This window comes from Coregonus lavaretus, assembly GCF_964263955.1.
Source record: "Coregonus lavaretus genome assembly, contig: HAP1_SCAFFOLD_1005, whole genome shotgun sequence".
Classification (NCBI taxonomy): Eukaryota; Metazoa; Chordata; class Actinopteri; order Salmoniformes; family Salmonidae; genus Coregonus; species Coregonus lavaretus.
Window position 1 is genome coordinate 21178 of NW_028158651.1, and position 15055 is coordinate 36232.

The window sequence follows — 15055 nt, forward strand, 5'->3', positions numbered from 1 at the left end:
CTAGAGGTTATAGAGGTAGGGGAGGAGCTAGAGGTTATAGAGGTAGGGGAGGAGCTAGAGGTTATAGAGGTAGGGGAGGAGCTAGAGGCTATAGAGGTTATAGAGGTAGGGGAGGAGCTAGAGGTTATGGGGGGAGGGAAGAGGAGGGGAGGGGAGGGAAGAGGAGAGGAGCAGTAAAATAGAACTAACAGGCAGCAGGATAGGCGTGGGACCATGTGGCTTCAGTTAGTCTGCTGGACCTCTCTACCTCTCCCCCTTAAGCCCTCCCTCCCAGTGCCCCTCGCCTCAGTTAGCCTGCCAGACCTCACCACCTCTCCCACTTAGGGTGCCATTTGGGACGCAGACCATAACACCCCTCTCCTCACAGCCATGACCCTCGCCCCTCCCTCCTAACACCATAACACCCCTCTCCTCACAGCCATGACCCTCGCCCCTCCCTCCTAACAACATAACACCCCTCTCCTCACAGCCATGACCCTCGCCCCTCCCTCCTAACAACATAACACCCCTCTCCTCACAGCCATGACCCTCGCCCCTCCCTCCTAACACCATAACACCCCTCTCCTCACAGCCATGACCCTCGCCCCTCCCTCCTAACAACATAACACCCCTCTCCTCACAGCCATGACCCTCGCCCCTCCCTCCTAACACCATAACACCCCTCTCCTCACAGCCATGACCCTCGCCCCGCCCTCCTAACACCATAACACCCCTCTCCTCACAGCCATGACCCTCGCCCCTCCCTCCTAACAACATAACACCCCTCTCCTCACAGCCATGACCCTCGCCCCTCCCTCCTAACAACATAACACCCCTCTCCTCACAGCCATGACCCTCGCCCCGCCCTCCTAACACCATAACACCCCTCTCCTCACAGCCATGACCCTCGCCCCTCCCTCCTAACAACATAACACCCCTCTCCTCACAGCCATGACCCTCGCCCCTCCCTCCTAACAACATAACACCCCTCTCCTCACAGCCATGACCCTCGCCCCTCCCTCCTAACAACATAACACCCCTCTCCTCACAGCCATGACCCTCGCCCCTCCCTCCTAACAACATAACACCCCTCTCCTCACAGCCATGACCCTCGCCCCTCCCTCCTAACAACATAACACCCCTCTCCTCACAGCCATGACCCTCGCCCCTCCCTCCTAACAACATAACACCCCTCTCCTCACAGCCATGACCCTCGCCCCTCCCTCCTAACAACATAACACCCCTCTCCTCACAGCCATGACCCTCACCCCTCCCTCCTAACACCATAACACCCCTCTCCTCACAGCCATGACCCTCGCCCCTCCCTCCTAACACCATAACACCCCTCTCCTCACAGCCATGACCCTCGCCCCTCCCTCCTAATAACATAACACCCCTCTCCTCATACCTGGGGTGATTTATTGTTGAGTTGTTTAACTCTGTAGGCTGTATGTATTGTCTCTGCTCTGTCTGTGTATTTGGCCACTGGGGGCAGGAACACATCTATCACACATACCAACCATTGTTTCAGCAGCAGGAACTGATTGCTCTGAGCTGCTGGGGAAGACAGGTACAGAATTATGCAAAGAAAGAAAGAAAGAAAGAAAGAAAGAAAGAAAGAAAGAAAGAAAGAAAGAAAGAAAGAAAGAAAGAAAGAAAGAAAGAAAGAAAGAAAGAAAGAAAGAAAGAAAGAAAGAAAGAAAGAAAGAAAGAAAGAAAGAAAGAAAGAAAGAAAGAAAGAAAGAAAGAGACCAAGAATTCACAAAATGGGACAAACACCAAATTGAGACTCTGCATGCAGAATTCTGCAAAAACATCCTCCGTGTACAACGTAAAACACCAAATAATGCATGCAGAGCAGAATTAGGCCAATACCCGCTAATTATCAAAATCCAGAAAAGAGCCGTTAAATTCTATAACCACTTAAAAGGAAGCGATTCCCAAACCTTCCATAACAAAGCCATCACCTACAGAGAGATGAACTTGGAGAAGAGTCCCCTAAGTAAGCTTGTCCTGGGGCTCTGTTCACAAACACAAACAGACCCCACACAGCCCCAGGACAACAACAACAACACAATTAGACCCAACCAAATCATGAGAAAACAAAGAGAATTACTTGACACATTGGAAATAACAAACAAATAAACAGAGCAAACTAGAATGCTATTTGGCCCTAAACAGAGAGTACACAGTGGCAGAATACCTGACCACTGTGACTGACCCAAACTTAAGGAAAGCTTTGACTATGTACAGACTCAGTGAGCATAGCCTTGCTATTGAGAAAGGCCGCCGTAGGCAGACCAGGCTCTCAAGAGAAGACAGGCTATGTGCACACTGCCCACAAAATGAGGTGGAAACTGAGCTGCACTTCCTAACCTCCTGCCAAATGTATGACTATATTAGAGACACATATTTCCCTCAGATTACAGCGATCCACAAAGAATTCGAAAACAAACCCAATTTTGATAAACTCCCTTATCTACTGGGTGAAAAACCACAGTGTGCCATCACAGCTGCAAGATTTGTGACTTGTTGCCACAAGAAAAGGGCAACCAGTGAAGAACAAACACCATTGTAAATACAACCCATATTTATGTTTATTTATTTTCCCATTTGTACTTTAACTATTTGCACATTGTTACAACACTGTATATATACATAATATGACATTTGAAATGTCTTTATTCTTTTGAAACTTCTGAGTGTAATGTTTACTGTTAATATTTATTGTTTATTTCACTTTTGTTTACTATCTACTTCACTTGCTTTGGCAATGTTAACACACGTTTCCCATGCCAATAAAGCCCTTAAATTGAAATTGAATTGAGAGAGAGAGAGAGAGAGAGAGAGAGAGAGAGAGAGAGAGAGAGAGAGAGAGAGAGAGAGAGAGAGAGAGAGAGAGAGAGAGAGAGAGAGAGAGAGAGAGAGACAGAGAGACAGAGAGAGAGAGAGAGAGAGAGAGAGAGAGAGAGAGAGAGAGAGAGAGAGAGAGAGAGAGAGAGAGAGAGAGAGAGAGAGGGCTCCGCTCAAAAGTAGTGCACTACAGTTAAACTTCCGACTTCAGCTGTATGTAGTGAATAGGATGCCATTTGGGATGCTGCTATTCTCTGGTAATGACTACTGTCTGAGGGCTGGTAAAAAGGAATGTAAATAATCATAGTCAATTGGTGACAGAAATGGCTGTGAAGTCTAGTCGATTCTATCTGAGGCCTCACGCTGTAAAAACCATATACACTGTCCCAAATGACAAAATCAAAATCACATTTTATTTGCCAAATGTTTCGTAAACAACAGGTGTAGACTAACAGTGAAATGCTCACTTACGGGCCCTTCCCAACAATGCAGAGAGGGAGAGAAAATTGTCATAAAAGTAATAATTAATACACAATGAGTAACGGTAACTTGGCTATATACACGCGGTACCAGTACCGAGTCGATGTGCAGGGGTACGAGGTAATTGATGTAGATTTAACTAGGAATAAAGTGACTAGACAACAGGATAGATAATAGACAGTAGCAGCAGTATACTGTAGGTAGGGGTAAAGGGACTAGACAACAGGATAGATAATAGACAGTAGCAGCAGTATACTGTAGGTAGGGGTAAAGTGACTAGACAACAGGATAGATAATAGACAGTAGCAGCAGTATCCTGTAGGTAGGGGTAAAGTGACTAGACAACAGGATAGATAATAGACAGTAGCAGCAGTATACTGTAGGTAGGGGTAAAGTGACTAGACAACAGGATAGATAATAGACAGTAGCAGCAGTATACTGTAGGTAGGGGTAAAGTGACTAGACAACAGGATAGATAATAGACAGTAGCAGCAGTATACTGTAGGTAGGGGTAAAGTGACTAGACAACAGGATAGATAATAGACAGTAGCAGCAGTATACTGTAGGTAGGGATAAAGTGACTAGACAACAGGATAGATAATAGACAGTAGCAGCAGTATACTGTAGGTAGGGGTAAAGTGACTAGACAACAGGATAGATAATAGACAGTAGCAGCAGTATACTGTAGGTAGGGGTAAAGTGACTAGGCAACAGGATAGATAATAGACAGTAGCAGCAGTATACTGTAGGTAGGGGTAAAGTGACTAGACAACAGGATAGATAATAGACAGTAGCAGCAGTATACTGTAGGTAGGGGTAAAGTGACTAGACAACAGGATAGATAATAGACAGTAGCAGCAGTATACTGTAGGTAGGGGTAAAGTGACTAGACAACAGGATAGATAATAGACAGTAGCAGCAGTATCCTGTAGGTAGGGGTAAAGTGACTAGACAACAGGATAGATAATAGACAGTAGCAGCAGTATACTGTAGGTAGGGGTAAAGTGACTAGACAACAGGATAGATAATAGACAGTAGCAGCAGTATACTGTAGGTAGGGGTAAAGTGACTAGGCAACAGGATAGATAATAGACAGTAGCAGCAGTATACTGTAGGTAGGGGTAAAGTGACTAGACAACAGGATAGATAATAAACAGTAGCAGCAGCATATATGATGAGTCAAAAAAGTTAGCACAAAAAAGGTCATTGCAGATAGTCTGGGAAACCATTGGTTAACTATTTATCAGTCTTATGGCTTGGGGGTAGTTGCTGTTCAGGGTCCTGCTGGTTCCAGTTGGGTGCATTGGTACCGCTCCTTATGCGTTAGCAGAGAGAACTGTCTATGACTTTGGTGGCTGGAGTCTTTTACAATTTTTAGGGCCTTCCTCCTAGTCATTTAGAAAGGTTACCTTGGTGTTCTTGGGAACAGGGACTATGTCTGGGTCAGGGAGCGGTTGAACATGTCAGCGAAGACACTTACCAGCTGGTCAGCATGCTCTGAGTATGTATCCTGGTAATCAGTCTGGCCCTGCGGCCTTGTGATGCTCTGAGTATGTATTATGGTAATCCGTCTGGTCCTGAGGCCTTGTGATGCTCTGAGTATGTATTATGGTAATCCGTCTGGCCCTGCGGTCTTGTCAATGTTAACCTGTTTAAAGATCTTACTCACATCAGCTACAGAGAGTGTGATCACACAATCGTCGGGAACAGCTGGTGCTCTCATGCATGTTTCAGTATTGCTTGCCTCGAAGTGAGCATAGAAGGCATTTACAGCCCATCTGGTAGGCTCACATCACTGGGCAGCTCGCGGCTGGGTTTCCCTTTGTAATCGTGATAGTTTGCAAGCCCTGCCACATCCGACGAGCGTCAGCATAGTAGGATTTGATCTTAGTCCTGTATTGATGCTTTGCCTGTTTGATGGTTCGTCGGAGGGCATTGTGGGATTTCTTATCAGCGTCCGGGTTAGAGTCCCGCTCCTTGAAAGCGGCAGCTCTAGCCTTTAGCTCGGTGCGGATGTTGCCTGTAATCCATGGCTTCTGGTTGGGATATGCAGGTACGGTCACTGTTGGGATGATGTTGTCAATGCACTTATTCATGAAGCTGGGGACTGAGGTGTTATACTCCTCAATGCCATTGGATGAATCCCAGAACATATTCCAGTCTGTGCTAGCAAAACAGTCCTGTAGCGTAACATCCACTTCATCGGACCACTTCCGTATTGAGTGTGTCACTGTTTGAGTTTTTGATTGTAAGCAGGAATCAGGAGGATAGAGTTATGGTCAGATCTGCCAAATGGAGGGCGAGGGAGAGCCTTGTATGCGTTTCTGTGTGTGGACTAAAGGTGGTCTAGAGTTTTGTCTCCTCTAGTTCCACAGGTGACATGCTGGTAGAAATGAGGTAAGATGGATTTCAGTTTTCCTGCATTCAAATCACCGGCCACTAGGAGCGCCACCTCTGGTTGAGCATTTTCTTGTTTGCTTATGACCCTATACAGCTCGTTAAGTGCAGTGTCAGTGCCAGTATCGGTTTGTGGTGGTAAATAGACAGCTACAAAAAATATACACTGAACAAACATTTTCAGCTTCCAGGTGTTGTGTACAGATCCTTGCGACATGTGGCTATCAAAAGGTGAGAATTTGCCCGCTGAAGTCGGTTACGACGCCAATCTGCAGTCAGGTCAAGAGCAAAGAGCATAACGATGAGCTTCCCTGAGACGGTTTCTGACAGTTTGTGCAGAAATCCTTCGGTTGTGCAAAACCCACAGTTTCATCAGCTGTCTGGGTGGCTGGTCTGAGACGATCCCGCAAGGTGAAGAAGCAAGGAGGTGGGCAGAGCCAAGTACGAGCTGGCGAGAGCCTATTGGCGCGCTCTAGCATGTATTTGCATATTTCTGTTAGGGAACGCCTACTCTGTGAAGTGCGTGTCTGCAATGATTCAATTAGCCCTTGCACTCCTTCTAAACAACGCAATTTTTTAGAATCTTTGGCAAAGGGTAAAGTCTACAAAACATAGCCCACTCTGTTCGTAACAAACAGAAAACTGTATTGAGATCAAATGTTTCATAGATGCGAAAATTAGCAGAATGTCAGTCAAAAACCATCTCGCTCCATCTTCTGCCACTGCCAGCCACTGGGCTTCCTCTCTCTACCATATTTGGTAGTGAATGGAAACGCCAAGCGGATGCTTCAGATTTATACAGTGGGGAAAAAAAGTATTTAGTCAGCCACCAATTGTGCAAGTTCTCCCACTTAAAAAGATGAGAGAGGCCTGTAATTTTCATCATAGGTACTATGACAGACAAAATGAGAAGAAAAAAAATCCAGAAAATCACATTGTAGGATTTTTAATGAATTTATTTGCAAATTATGGTGGAAAATAAGTATTTGGTCAATAACAAAAGTTTCTCAATACTTTGTTATATACCCTTTGTTGGCAATGACACAGGTCAAACGTTTTCTGTAAGTCTTCACAAGGTTTTCACACACTGTTGCTGGTATTTTGGCCCATTCCTCCATGCAGATCTCCTCTAGAGCAGTGATGTTTTGGGGCTGTCGCTGGGCAACACAGACTTTCAACTCCCTCCAAAGATTTTCTATGGGGTTGAGATCTGGAGTCTGGCTAGGCCACTCCAGGACCTTGAAATGCTTCTTACGAAGCCACTCCTTTGTTGCCCGGGCGGTGTGTTTGGGATCATTGTCATGCTGAAAGACCCAGCCACGTTTCATCTTCAATGCCCTTGCTGATGGAAGGAGGTTTTCACTCAAAATCTCACGATACATGGCCCCATTCATTCTTTCCTTGACACGGATCAGTCGTCCTGGTCCCTTTGCAGAAAAACAGCCCCAAAGCATGATGTTTCCACCCCCATGCTTCACAGTAGGTATGGTGTTCTTTGGATGCAACTCAGCATTCTTTGTCCTCCAAACACGACGAGTTGAGTTTTTACCAAAAAGTTCTATTTTGGTTTCATCTGACCATATGACATTCTCCCAATCCTCTTCTGGATCATCCAAATGCACTCTAGCAAACTTCAGACGGGCCTGGACATGTACTGGCTTAAGCAGGGGGACACGTCTGGCACTGCAGGATTTGAGTCCCTGGCGGCGTAGTGTGTTACTGATGGTAGGCTTTGTTACTTTGGTCCCAGCTTTCTGCAGGACATTCACTAGGTCCCCCCGTGTGGTTCTGGGATTTCTGCTCACCGTTCTTGTGATCATTTTGCTCACCGTTCTTGTGATCATTTTGACCCCACGGGGTGAGATCTTGCGTGGAGCCCCAGATCGAGGGAGATTATCAGTGGTCTTGTATGTCTTCCATTTCCTAATATTTGCTCCCACAGTTGATTTCTTCAAACCAAGCTGCTTACCTATTGCAGATTCAGTCTTCCCAGCCTGGTGCAGGTCTACAATTTTGTTTCTGGTGTCCTTTGACAGCTCTTTGGTCTTGGCCATAGTTGAGTTTTGAGTGTGACTGTTTGAGGTTGTGGACAGGTGTCTTTTATACTGATAACAAGTTCAAACAGGTGCCATTAATACAGGTAACGAGTGGAGGACAGAGGAGCCTCTTAAAGAAGTTGTTACAGGTCTGTGAGAGACAGAAATATTGCTTGTTTGTAGGTGACCAAATACTTATTTTCCACCATAATTTGCAAATAAATTCATAAAAAATCCTACAATGTGATTTTCTGGATTTTTTTCTCTCAATTTGTCTGTCATAGTTGACGTATACCTATGATGAAAATTACAGGCCTCTCTCATCTTTTTAAGTGGGAGAACTTGCACAATTGGTGGCTGACTAAATACTTTTTTTCCCCCACTGTACATCTGGTGAAACATCTGGCTCATTGTGGCGCTAGGAGGGAATTACTAGATTACAATATAATATACTTTATAATGACACTCTGCAGGGTCCTAGAGGCTGTTATATGCCATGGGTTGGCTATTGTTTAGAAACAGAGGGTTGGTGAGATTAGATGAAGTTAGATTTTATTATACTTTATTAATCCCTAAGGGTTGTATGTAAAGACTTTTGTTCCAGCCAAGCGGTAACACAAACGATCACGATCAACTGATTGTCTTCATTCTAAACTTGTACTGTATATTGTATATTTTCTCTGTCGTTGTCCTCTGACTGACTTGACTGTCCTGTCTCCTTTCCTCCAGATCTGGAGCAGCCTTTCCTCAGGAGAAACAGAGGAAGCAACAATGACCTGGAGACCATCTTCATAACAGGATCCTCCACTCACATCACAGTACCTTGTCTAGTCACTGTCCCCGACCTCAACGTCACACTTTATCTGGTTGGTACCTTCTCTCACTCTCTCTCGGCTGTTCTCTACTCTACTCTTCTCTTCTCTCCATCTCTCTTTTCACCAATCTCCATCCATTCTCTTTATTTTCACAATAGTCATCCTCTCCTCCTCATTCACTCTCTCCTCCTCATTCACTCTCTCCTCCTCATTCACTCTCCTCTCCCCATTCACTCTCTCCTCCTCATTCACTCTCTCCTCCCCATTCACTCTCTCCTCCTCATTCACTCTCTCCTCCCCATTCACTCTCTCCTCCTCATTCACTCTCTCCTCCTCATTCACTCTCTCCTCCTCATTCACTCTCTCCTCCCCATTCACTCTCTCCTCCCCATTCACTCTCCCCTCCTCATTCACTCTCTCCTCATCATTCACTCTCTCCTCCCCATTCACTCTCTCCTCCTCATTCACTCTCTCCTCTCCCCATTCACTCTCTCCTTTCCTCATTCACTCTCTCCTCATCATTCACTCTCTCCTCCCCATTCACTCTCTCCTCCTCATTCACTCTCTCCTCTCCCCATTCACTCTCTCCTTTCCTCATTCACTCTCTCCTCCTCATCCCTCTCTCCTCTCCTCTCTCCCCAGTGGCAGACGCATCGTCTGGAGGATGAGGGGATGGTGTGGGACAGTAAAAGAGGCTGGTCCATCCCTAGACAGACCTTAGACTCTATACCTTTCCTCTTCGGGTTTTACTGCCTAGCTACCCTACAAGGGATAGAGTACCGCTCTATCCTCTACCTGGTGCACTCCACAGGTAACTATGTACTACCTAGTATACACTACCTAGTACACAGCCACCCTGCATGAAAAAGATTACCAGAACACACACTCTACCTAGTATACACTACTAGTACAGGTAGAGGCCTGAGTATCTACATACTACATGTCTCTCTATAGCATTAGAGATCCCACTCTCAACGGTCTAAAGTGGGAAACATAGGACACATTACAACATATTTATAAAATAAAGAGTAGGAGGGTAATTTAATTAAGGGAGAACTGAGACAACGATTCTTAGAAGCGCTCAGCACTCATGGCTGTCTTTCTGCCTGCTGTCTAAATGTCTGGTTGAGACTGAACTCTGTGAGACCTGTGGATCTGGAGTCCCAGTGTTATTGTATGAGATCACTCACCTCTCAGAAACTGCATCCCAAATGCCACACTATTCCCATACTTCTGACCATGGAATAGGGTGCCATTTGGGACTCACTTCTCAGAGTCTCTCAGTCCAGTCCTGAAGAGATTACCTTTAGCCACCGGCCCGGGCCAACAGAAACAGACTCATGGCTCTGAGGAAACAGCCTTCCATCACGTCATCACTCTTTACGCAGATGGAGCGTTAAGACAAACAGACGCTAGCTAGCTAGCTCACACCCAGTACAGATACAGTATCACCTTCATACAGACGCTAGCTAGCTAGCTCACACCCAGTACAGATACAGTATCACCTTCATACAGACGCTAGCTAGCTAGCTCACACCCAGTACAGATACAGTATCACCTTCATACAGACGCTAGCTAGCTAGCTCACACCCAGTACAGATACAGTATCACCTTCATACAGACGCTAGCTAGCTCACACCCAGTACAGATACAGTATCACCTTCATACAGACGCTAGCTAGCTAGCTCACACCCAGTACAGATACAGTATCACCTTCATACAGACGCTAGCTAGCTAGCTCACACCCAGTACAGATACAGTATCACCTTCATACAGACGCTAGCTAGCTAGCTCACACCCAGTACAGATACAGTATCACCTTCATACAGACGCTAGCTAGCTCACACCCAGTACAGATACAGTATCACCTTCATACAGACGCTAGCTAGCTAGCTCACACCCAGTACAGATACAGTATCACCTTCATACAGACGCTAGCTAGCTAGCTCACACCCAGTACAGATACAGTATCACCTTCATACAGACGCTAGCTAGCTAGCTCACACCCAGTACAGATACAGTATCACCTTCATACAGACGCTAGCTAGCTAGCTCACACCCAGTACAAATACAGTATCACCTTCATACAGACGCTAGCTAGCTAGCTCACACCCAGTACAAATACAGTATCACCTTCATACAGCGTCACACAGAGTTTTTAAGATTCCTCATTTTTTCCAATGAGAGCAGAGCGCTAAAACTTAAGTTTCACAATTAGAAAGATCTTGGCCGGGCGCTAATACTCTTAACGTTTTCCTAATGACAGGTGAAAGGACTGGATTAAGACCGTTTGTTTTCCCCTATCAAGTCCTCACAGATTAGGGGCGACAGTTTGAAAGGTGGACATTTCTACAGATTAGCTCAGCCTCGAGTCGACACAGCTAGCCCACTCCAGCCAAAAACAATGGCTGTGCCCTGTTCAAATACTTAGTTCAACCACCCTTCCTCCCTTAGTTGAAGTAATCACTGATCTGTAATGACTGGATAGGTGTAAAGCAATGCAACTTTCACTGACTCAATGTTGGTACATAGATAATTACTTCAAGGAAGAGAGAAAGTGAGGATGTGAGTTAAAAGTATGGGAACGGTGCCAGCGGCCAGGGACATGGTTGGGCCAGCCAAAGAGACTCAGCTTCTCTGGGCCAGCTCTGTTTGTCGTACACCGGGACGTCACTGTGGTGGTGTCGCGGTGACTGCTCTCACTTCCCCCCCCCGACAGGAAGTCAGGTTTACGACGTCAAGCTGTATCCCGAGGACTCGGTGGAGCTGATCACGGGGGAAGCCCTGACGCTCAACTGTACCGCCACCGTAGAGTTTGACACGCCCGTCGAGTTCCAGTGGTCCTATCCTGGAAAACAGGTACGGTAGAGAAAAGCATAGTTTGCACACTTTACGGAGATCCAGGTAAATGTTAGGGAAAAAAACCTACATTTGAATGGACTAGAACCTATGGCAAGAGATCAGTGTAGCTGCTGCTCAGATTAAGCTAATTGACTGAAATACGACCAGAGATGGGCATTTAATTATATGCTTCTATATGTAGCTTGGATTAAGAGGAACTATCAATCAATCAAATGTATTTATAAAGGCCTTTTTACATCAGCAGATGTCACAAAGGTTAATAACTAGGTTAATAGATGGATATATGAGTATAGACTGTCTTGTTTATATGTCTTTAAATTTCTCAGTCTCTCTCTCTCCCCCTCTCTCTCTCTCTCTCACCTCTCTCTCCCGCTCTCTCTCCCCCCCCCCTCCCTCTCTCTCTCTCCCCCCCCCCCTCTCTCCCCCCCCTCCCTCTCTCCCCCCCTCTCTCTCTCTCTCTCTCTCTCTCTCTCTCTCTCTCTCTCTCTCTCTCTCTCTCTCTCTCTCTCTCTCTCTCTCTCTTTCCCTCTCTCCCACCTCTAGATGAACAGTACAGTGGGCATAGTGCACAAGCGTAACTCTCTCCCTCGGTTCACGGAGGCAGTCAGCATCCTGACCATCCAAAGCGTCAACGTCACCGACACCGGCACCTACACCTGCTCTGCCATCATTGTGGAGAAAATACAGGATCTGGCAACCCAAGTCATAGTGCATGGTAAGAACAAAGTTTGAAACCTGGGCCTTCTGTGTGCCAAAAGACTGCGTTAGCCCACTGAGCTAAAGCCTAGGTAATAAGAGATCTTGCCTAAGTCTTTCGGTTTCTTATTACGCAAGTATGCTTCACCAAACCTTCTCTGCTAATGTTTGCCCTCCTACGTTTGCGCGTGCGTGCGTGCGTGCGTGCGTGTGCGTGTGTGTGTGTGTGTGTCCTGTTGCAGAGAAGCCATTCATCAGCCTGGACTACAGGAGCGGCCCGGTCATCGAGGCAACATTAGGACAGAAGTCCTTAAAACTGTTAGTCAAGGTGTCAGCATACCCCACACCTGACATACAGTGGTAAGACCATCATGTTAACTATCTGACATGGAACATTGATGTCCGTTTAGCCAATCAGAGAACAGCATGCTGACATTCTGTGTTTAGCCAATCAGAGAACAGCATGCTGACATTCTGTGTTTAGCCAATCAGAGAACAGCATGCTGACATTCTGTGTTTAGCCAATCAGCTGCAGTTAGCTATTCTAGCTTGCTGATATCGATCTGACAAGTCCCAAAGTGTACCCTGTTTCTGGTGCATGTATTTAATAGTACTTGTTTGCTACATCAAGTTCAACTTTGTATTCCTTTTTGTTTGAATCTTCTCTCAGGTATAAAGGTGATAAGTTGATCAGCCGTCGTCCAGAGTTCAACAGGATGCGTCTCCATCAGCGCCATGCCTTAGAGATCAGAGACGTTCACCCTGAGGATGCTGGGAACTACACCGTCCTCCTCAAGAACACCGCCGCCCTGCTGGAGAGGAGACTCACCATCACACTCATCGTCAACGGTAACCATCGCCATAACCATCACACTCATCATCAACTGTAACCATCACCATAACCATCACCCTCATCGTCAACGGTAAACATCACCATAACCATCACACTCATTGTCAACTGTAACCATCACCATCACACTCATCGTCAACAGTAACTATCACCATCACCATCACACTCATCGTCAGCGGTAACTATCGCCATCACCATCACACTCATCGTCAAGGGTAACAAATAGAGAAATAAACTAATAACAAGAAACATTTACAAATAAACAACAGCACCTGCTGCATAGGAGGATCACCGTCAAACTATTGTCAGCGGTGTAGTTAAACACACACACACTCTCAGCGGTGTAGTTAAACACACACACTCTCAGCGGTGTAGTTAAACACGCACACACTCTCAGCGGTGTAGTTGAACACACACACACTCTCAGCGGTGTAGTTAAACACACACACACTCTCAGCGGTGTAGTTGAACACACACACACTCTCAGCGGTGTAGTTAAACACACACACACTCTCAGCGGTGTAGTTGAACACACACACACTCTCAGCGGTGTAGTTAAACACACACACACTCTCAGCGGTGTAGTTAAACACACACTCTCAGCGGTGTAGTTAAACACACACACACTCTCAGCGGTGTAGTTAAACACACACACACTCTCAGCGGTGTAGTTGAACACACACACACTCTCAGCGGTGTAGTTGAACACACACACTCTCAGCGGTGTAGTTAAACACACACACACTCTCAGCGGTGTAGTTAAACACACACACACTCTCAGCGGTGTAGTTAAACACACACTCTCAGCGGTGTAGTTAAACACACACACACTCTCAGCGGTGTAGTTAAACACACACACACTCTCAGCGGTGTAGTTAAACACACACTCTCAGCGGTGTAGTTGAACACACACACACTCTCAGCGGTGTAGTTAAACACACACACACTCTCAGCGGTGTAGTTGAACACACACACACTCTCAGCGGTGTAGTTAAACACACACTCTCAGCGGTGTAGTTGAACACACACACACTCTCAGCGGTGTAGTTAAACACACACTCTCAGCGGTGTAGTTAAACACACACACACTCTCAGCGGTGTAGTTGAACACACACACACTCTCAGCGGTGTAGTTGAACACACACACTCTCTCAGCGGTGTAGTTAAACACACACACACTCTCAGCGGTGTAGTTGAACACACACACACTCTCAGCGGTGTAGTTAAACACACACACACTCTCAGCGGTGTAGTTAAACACACACTCTCAGCGGTGTAGTTGAACACACACACACTCTCAGCGGTGTAGTTAAACACACACTCTCAGCGGTGTAGTTGAACACACACACACTCTCAGCGGTGTAGTTAAACACACACACACTCTCAGCGGTGTAGTTAAACACACACACACTCTCAGCGGTGTAGTTAAACACACACACACTCTCAGCGGTGTAGTTAAACACACACTCTCAGCGGTGTAGTTGAACACACACACACTCTCAGCGGTGTAGTTAAACACACACACACTCTCAGCGGTGTAGTTAAACACACACACACTCTCAGCGGTGTAGTTGAACACACACACACTCTCAGCGGTGTAGTTGAACACACACACTCTCAGCGGTGTAGTTAAACACACACACACTCTCAGCGGTGTAGTTAAACACACACACACTCTCAGCGGTGTAGTTAAACACACACTCTCAGCGGTGTAGTTAAACACACACACACTCTCAGCGGTGTAGTTAAACACACACACACTCTCAGCGGTGTAGTTAAACACACACACACTCTCAGCGGTGTAGTTGAACACACACACTCTCAGCGGTGTAGTTAAACACACACACTCTCAGCGGTGTAGTTGAACACACACTCTCAGCGGTGTAGTTGAACACACACACACTCTCAGCGGTGTAGTTAAACACACACACACTCTCAGCGGTGTAGTTAAACACACACACACTCTCAGCGGTGTAGTTAAACACACACACACTCTCAGCGGTGTAGTTGAACACACACACACACTCTCAGCGGTGTAGTTAAACACACACACACTCTCAGCGGTGTAGTTGAACACACACACACAC

At 46.2% G+C, this 15055-nt stretch overlaps 1 protein-coding gene across 1 annotated transcript in view; it reads left to right on the forward strand.

The window, feature by feature from the left end:
- flt4 (fms related receptor tyrosine kinase 4) overlaps positions 1 to 15055 on the forward strand; it is an 81341-nt gene that overhangs the window by 17034 nt on the left and 49252 nt on the right. Inside the window, exons 3-8 of the mRNA XM_084197952.1 lie at positions 8475 to 8611; positions 9203 to 9371; positions 11280 to 11419; positions 11966 to 12137; positions 12361 to 12478; positions 12789 to 12967. Coding sequence (XP_084054078.1) covers positions 8475 to 8611; positions 9203 to 9371; positions 11280 to 11419; positions 11966 to 12137; positions 12361 to 12478; positions 12789 to 12967 — 915 coding nt within the window. The remainder of the gene's footprint in view (positions 1 to 8474; positions 8612 to 9202; positions 9372 to 11279; positions 11420 to 11965; positions 12138 to 12360; positions 12479 to 12788; positions 12968 to 15055) is intronic.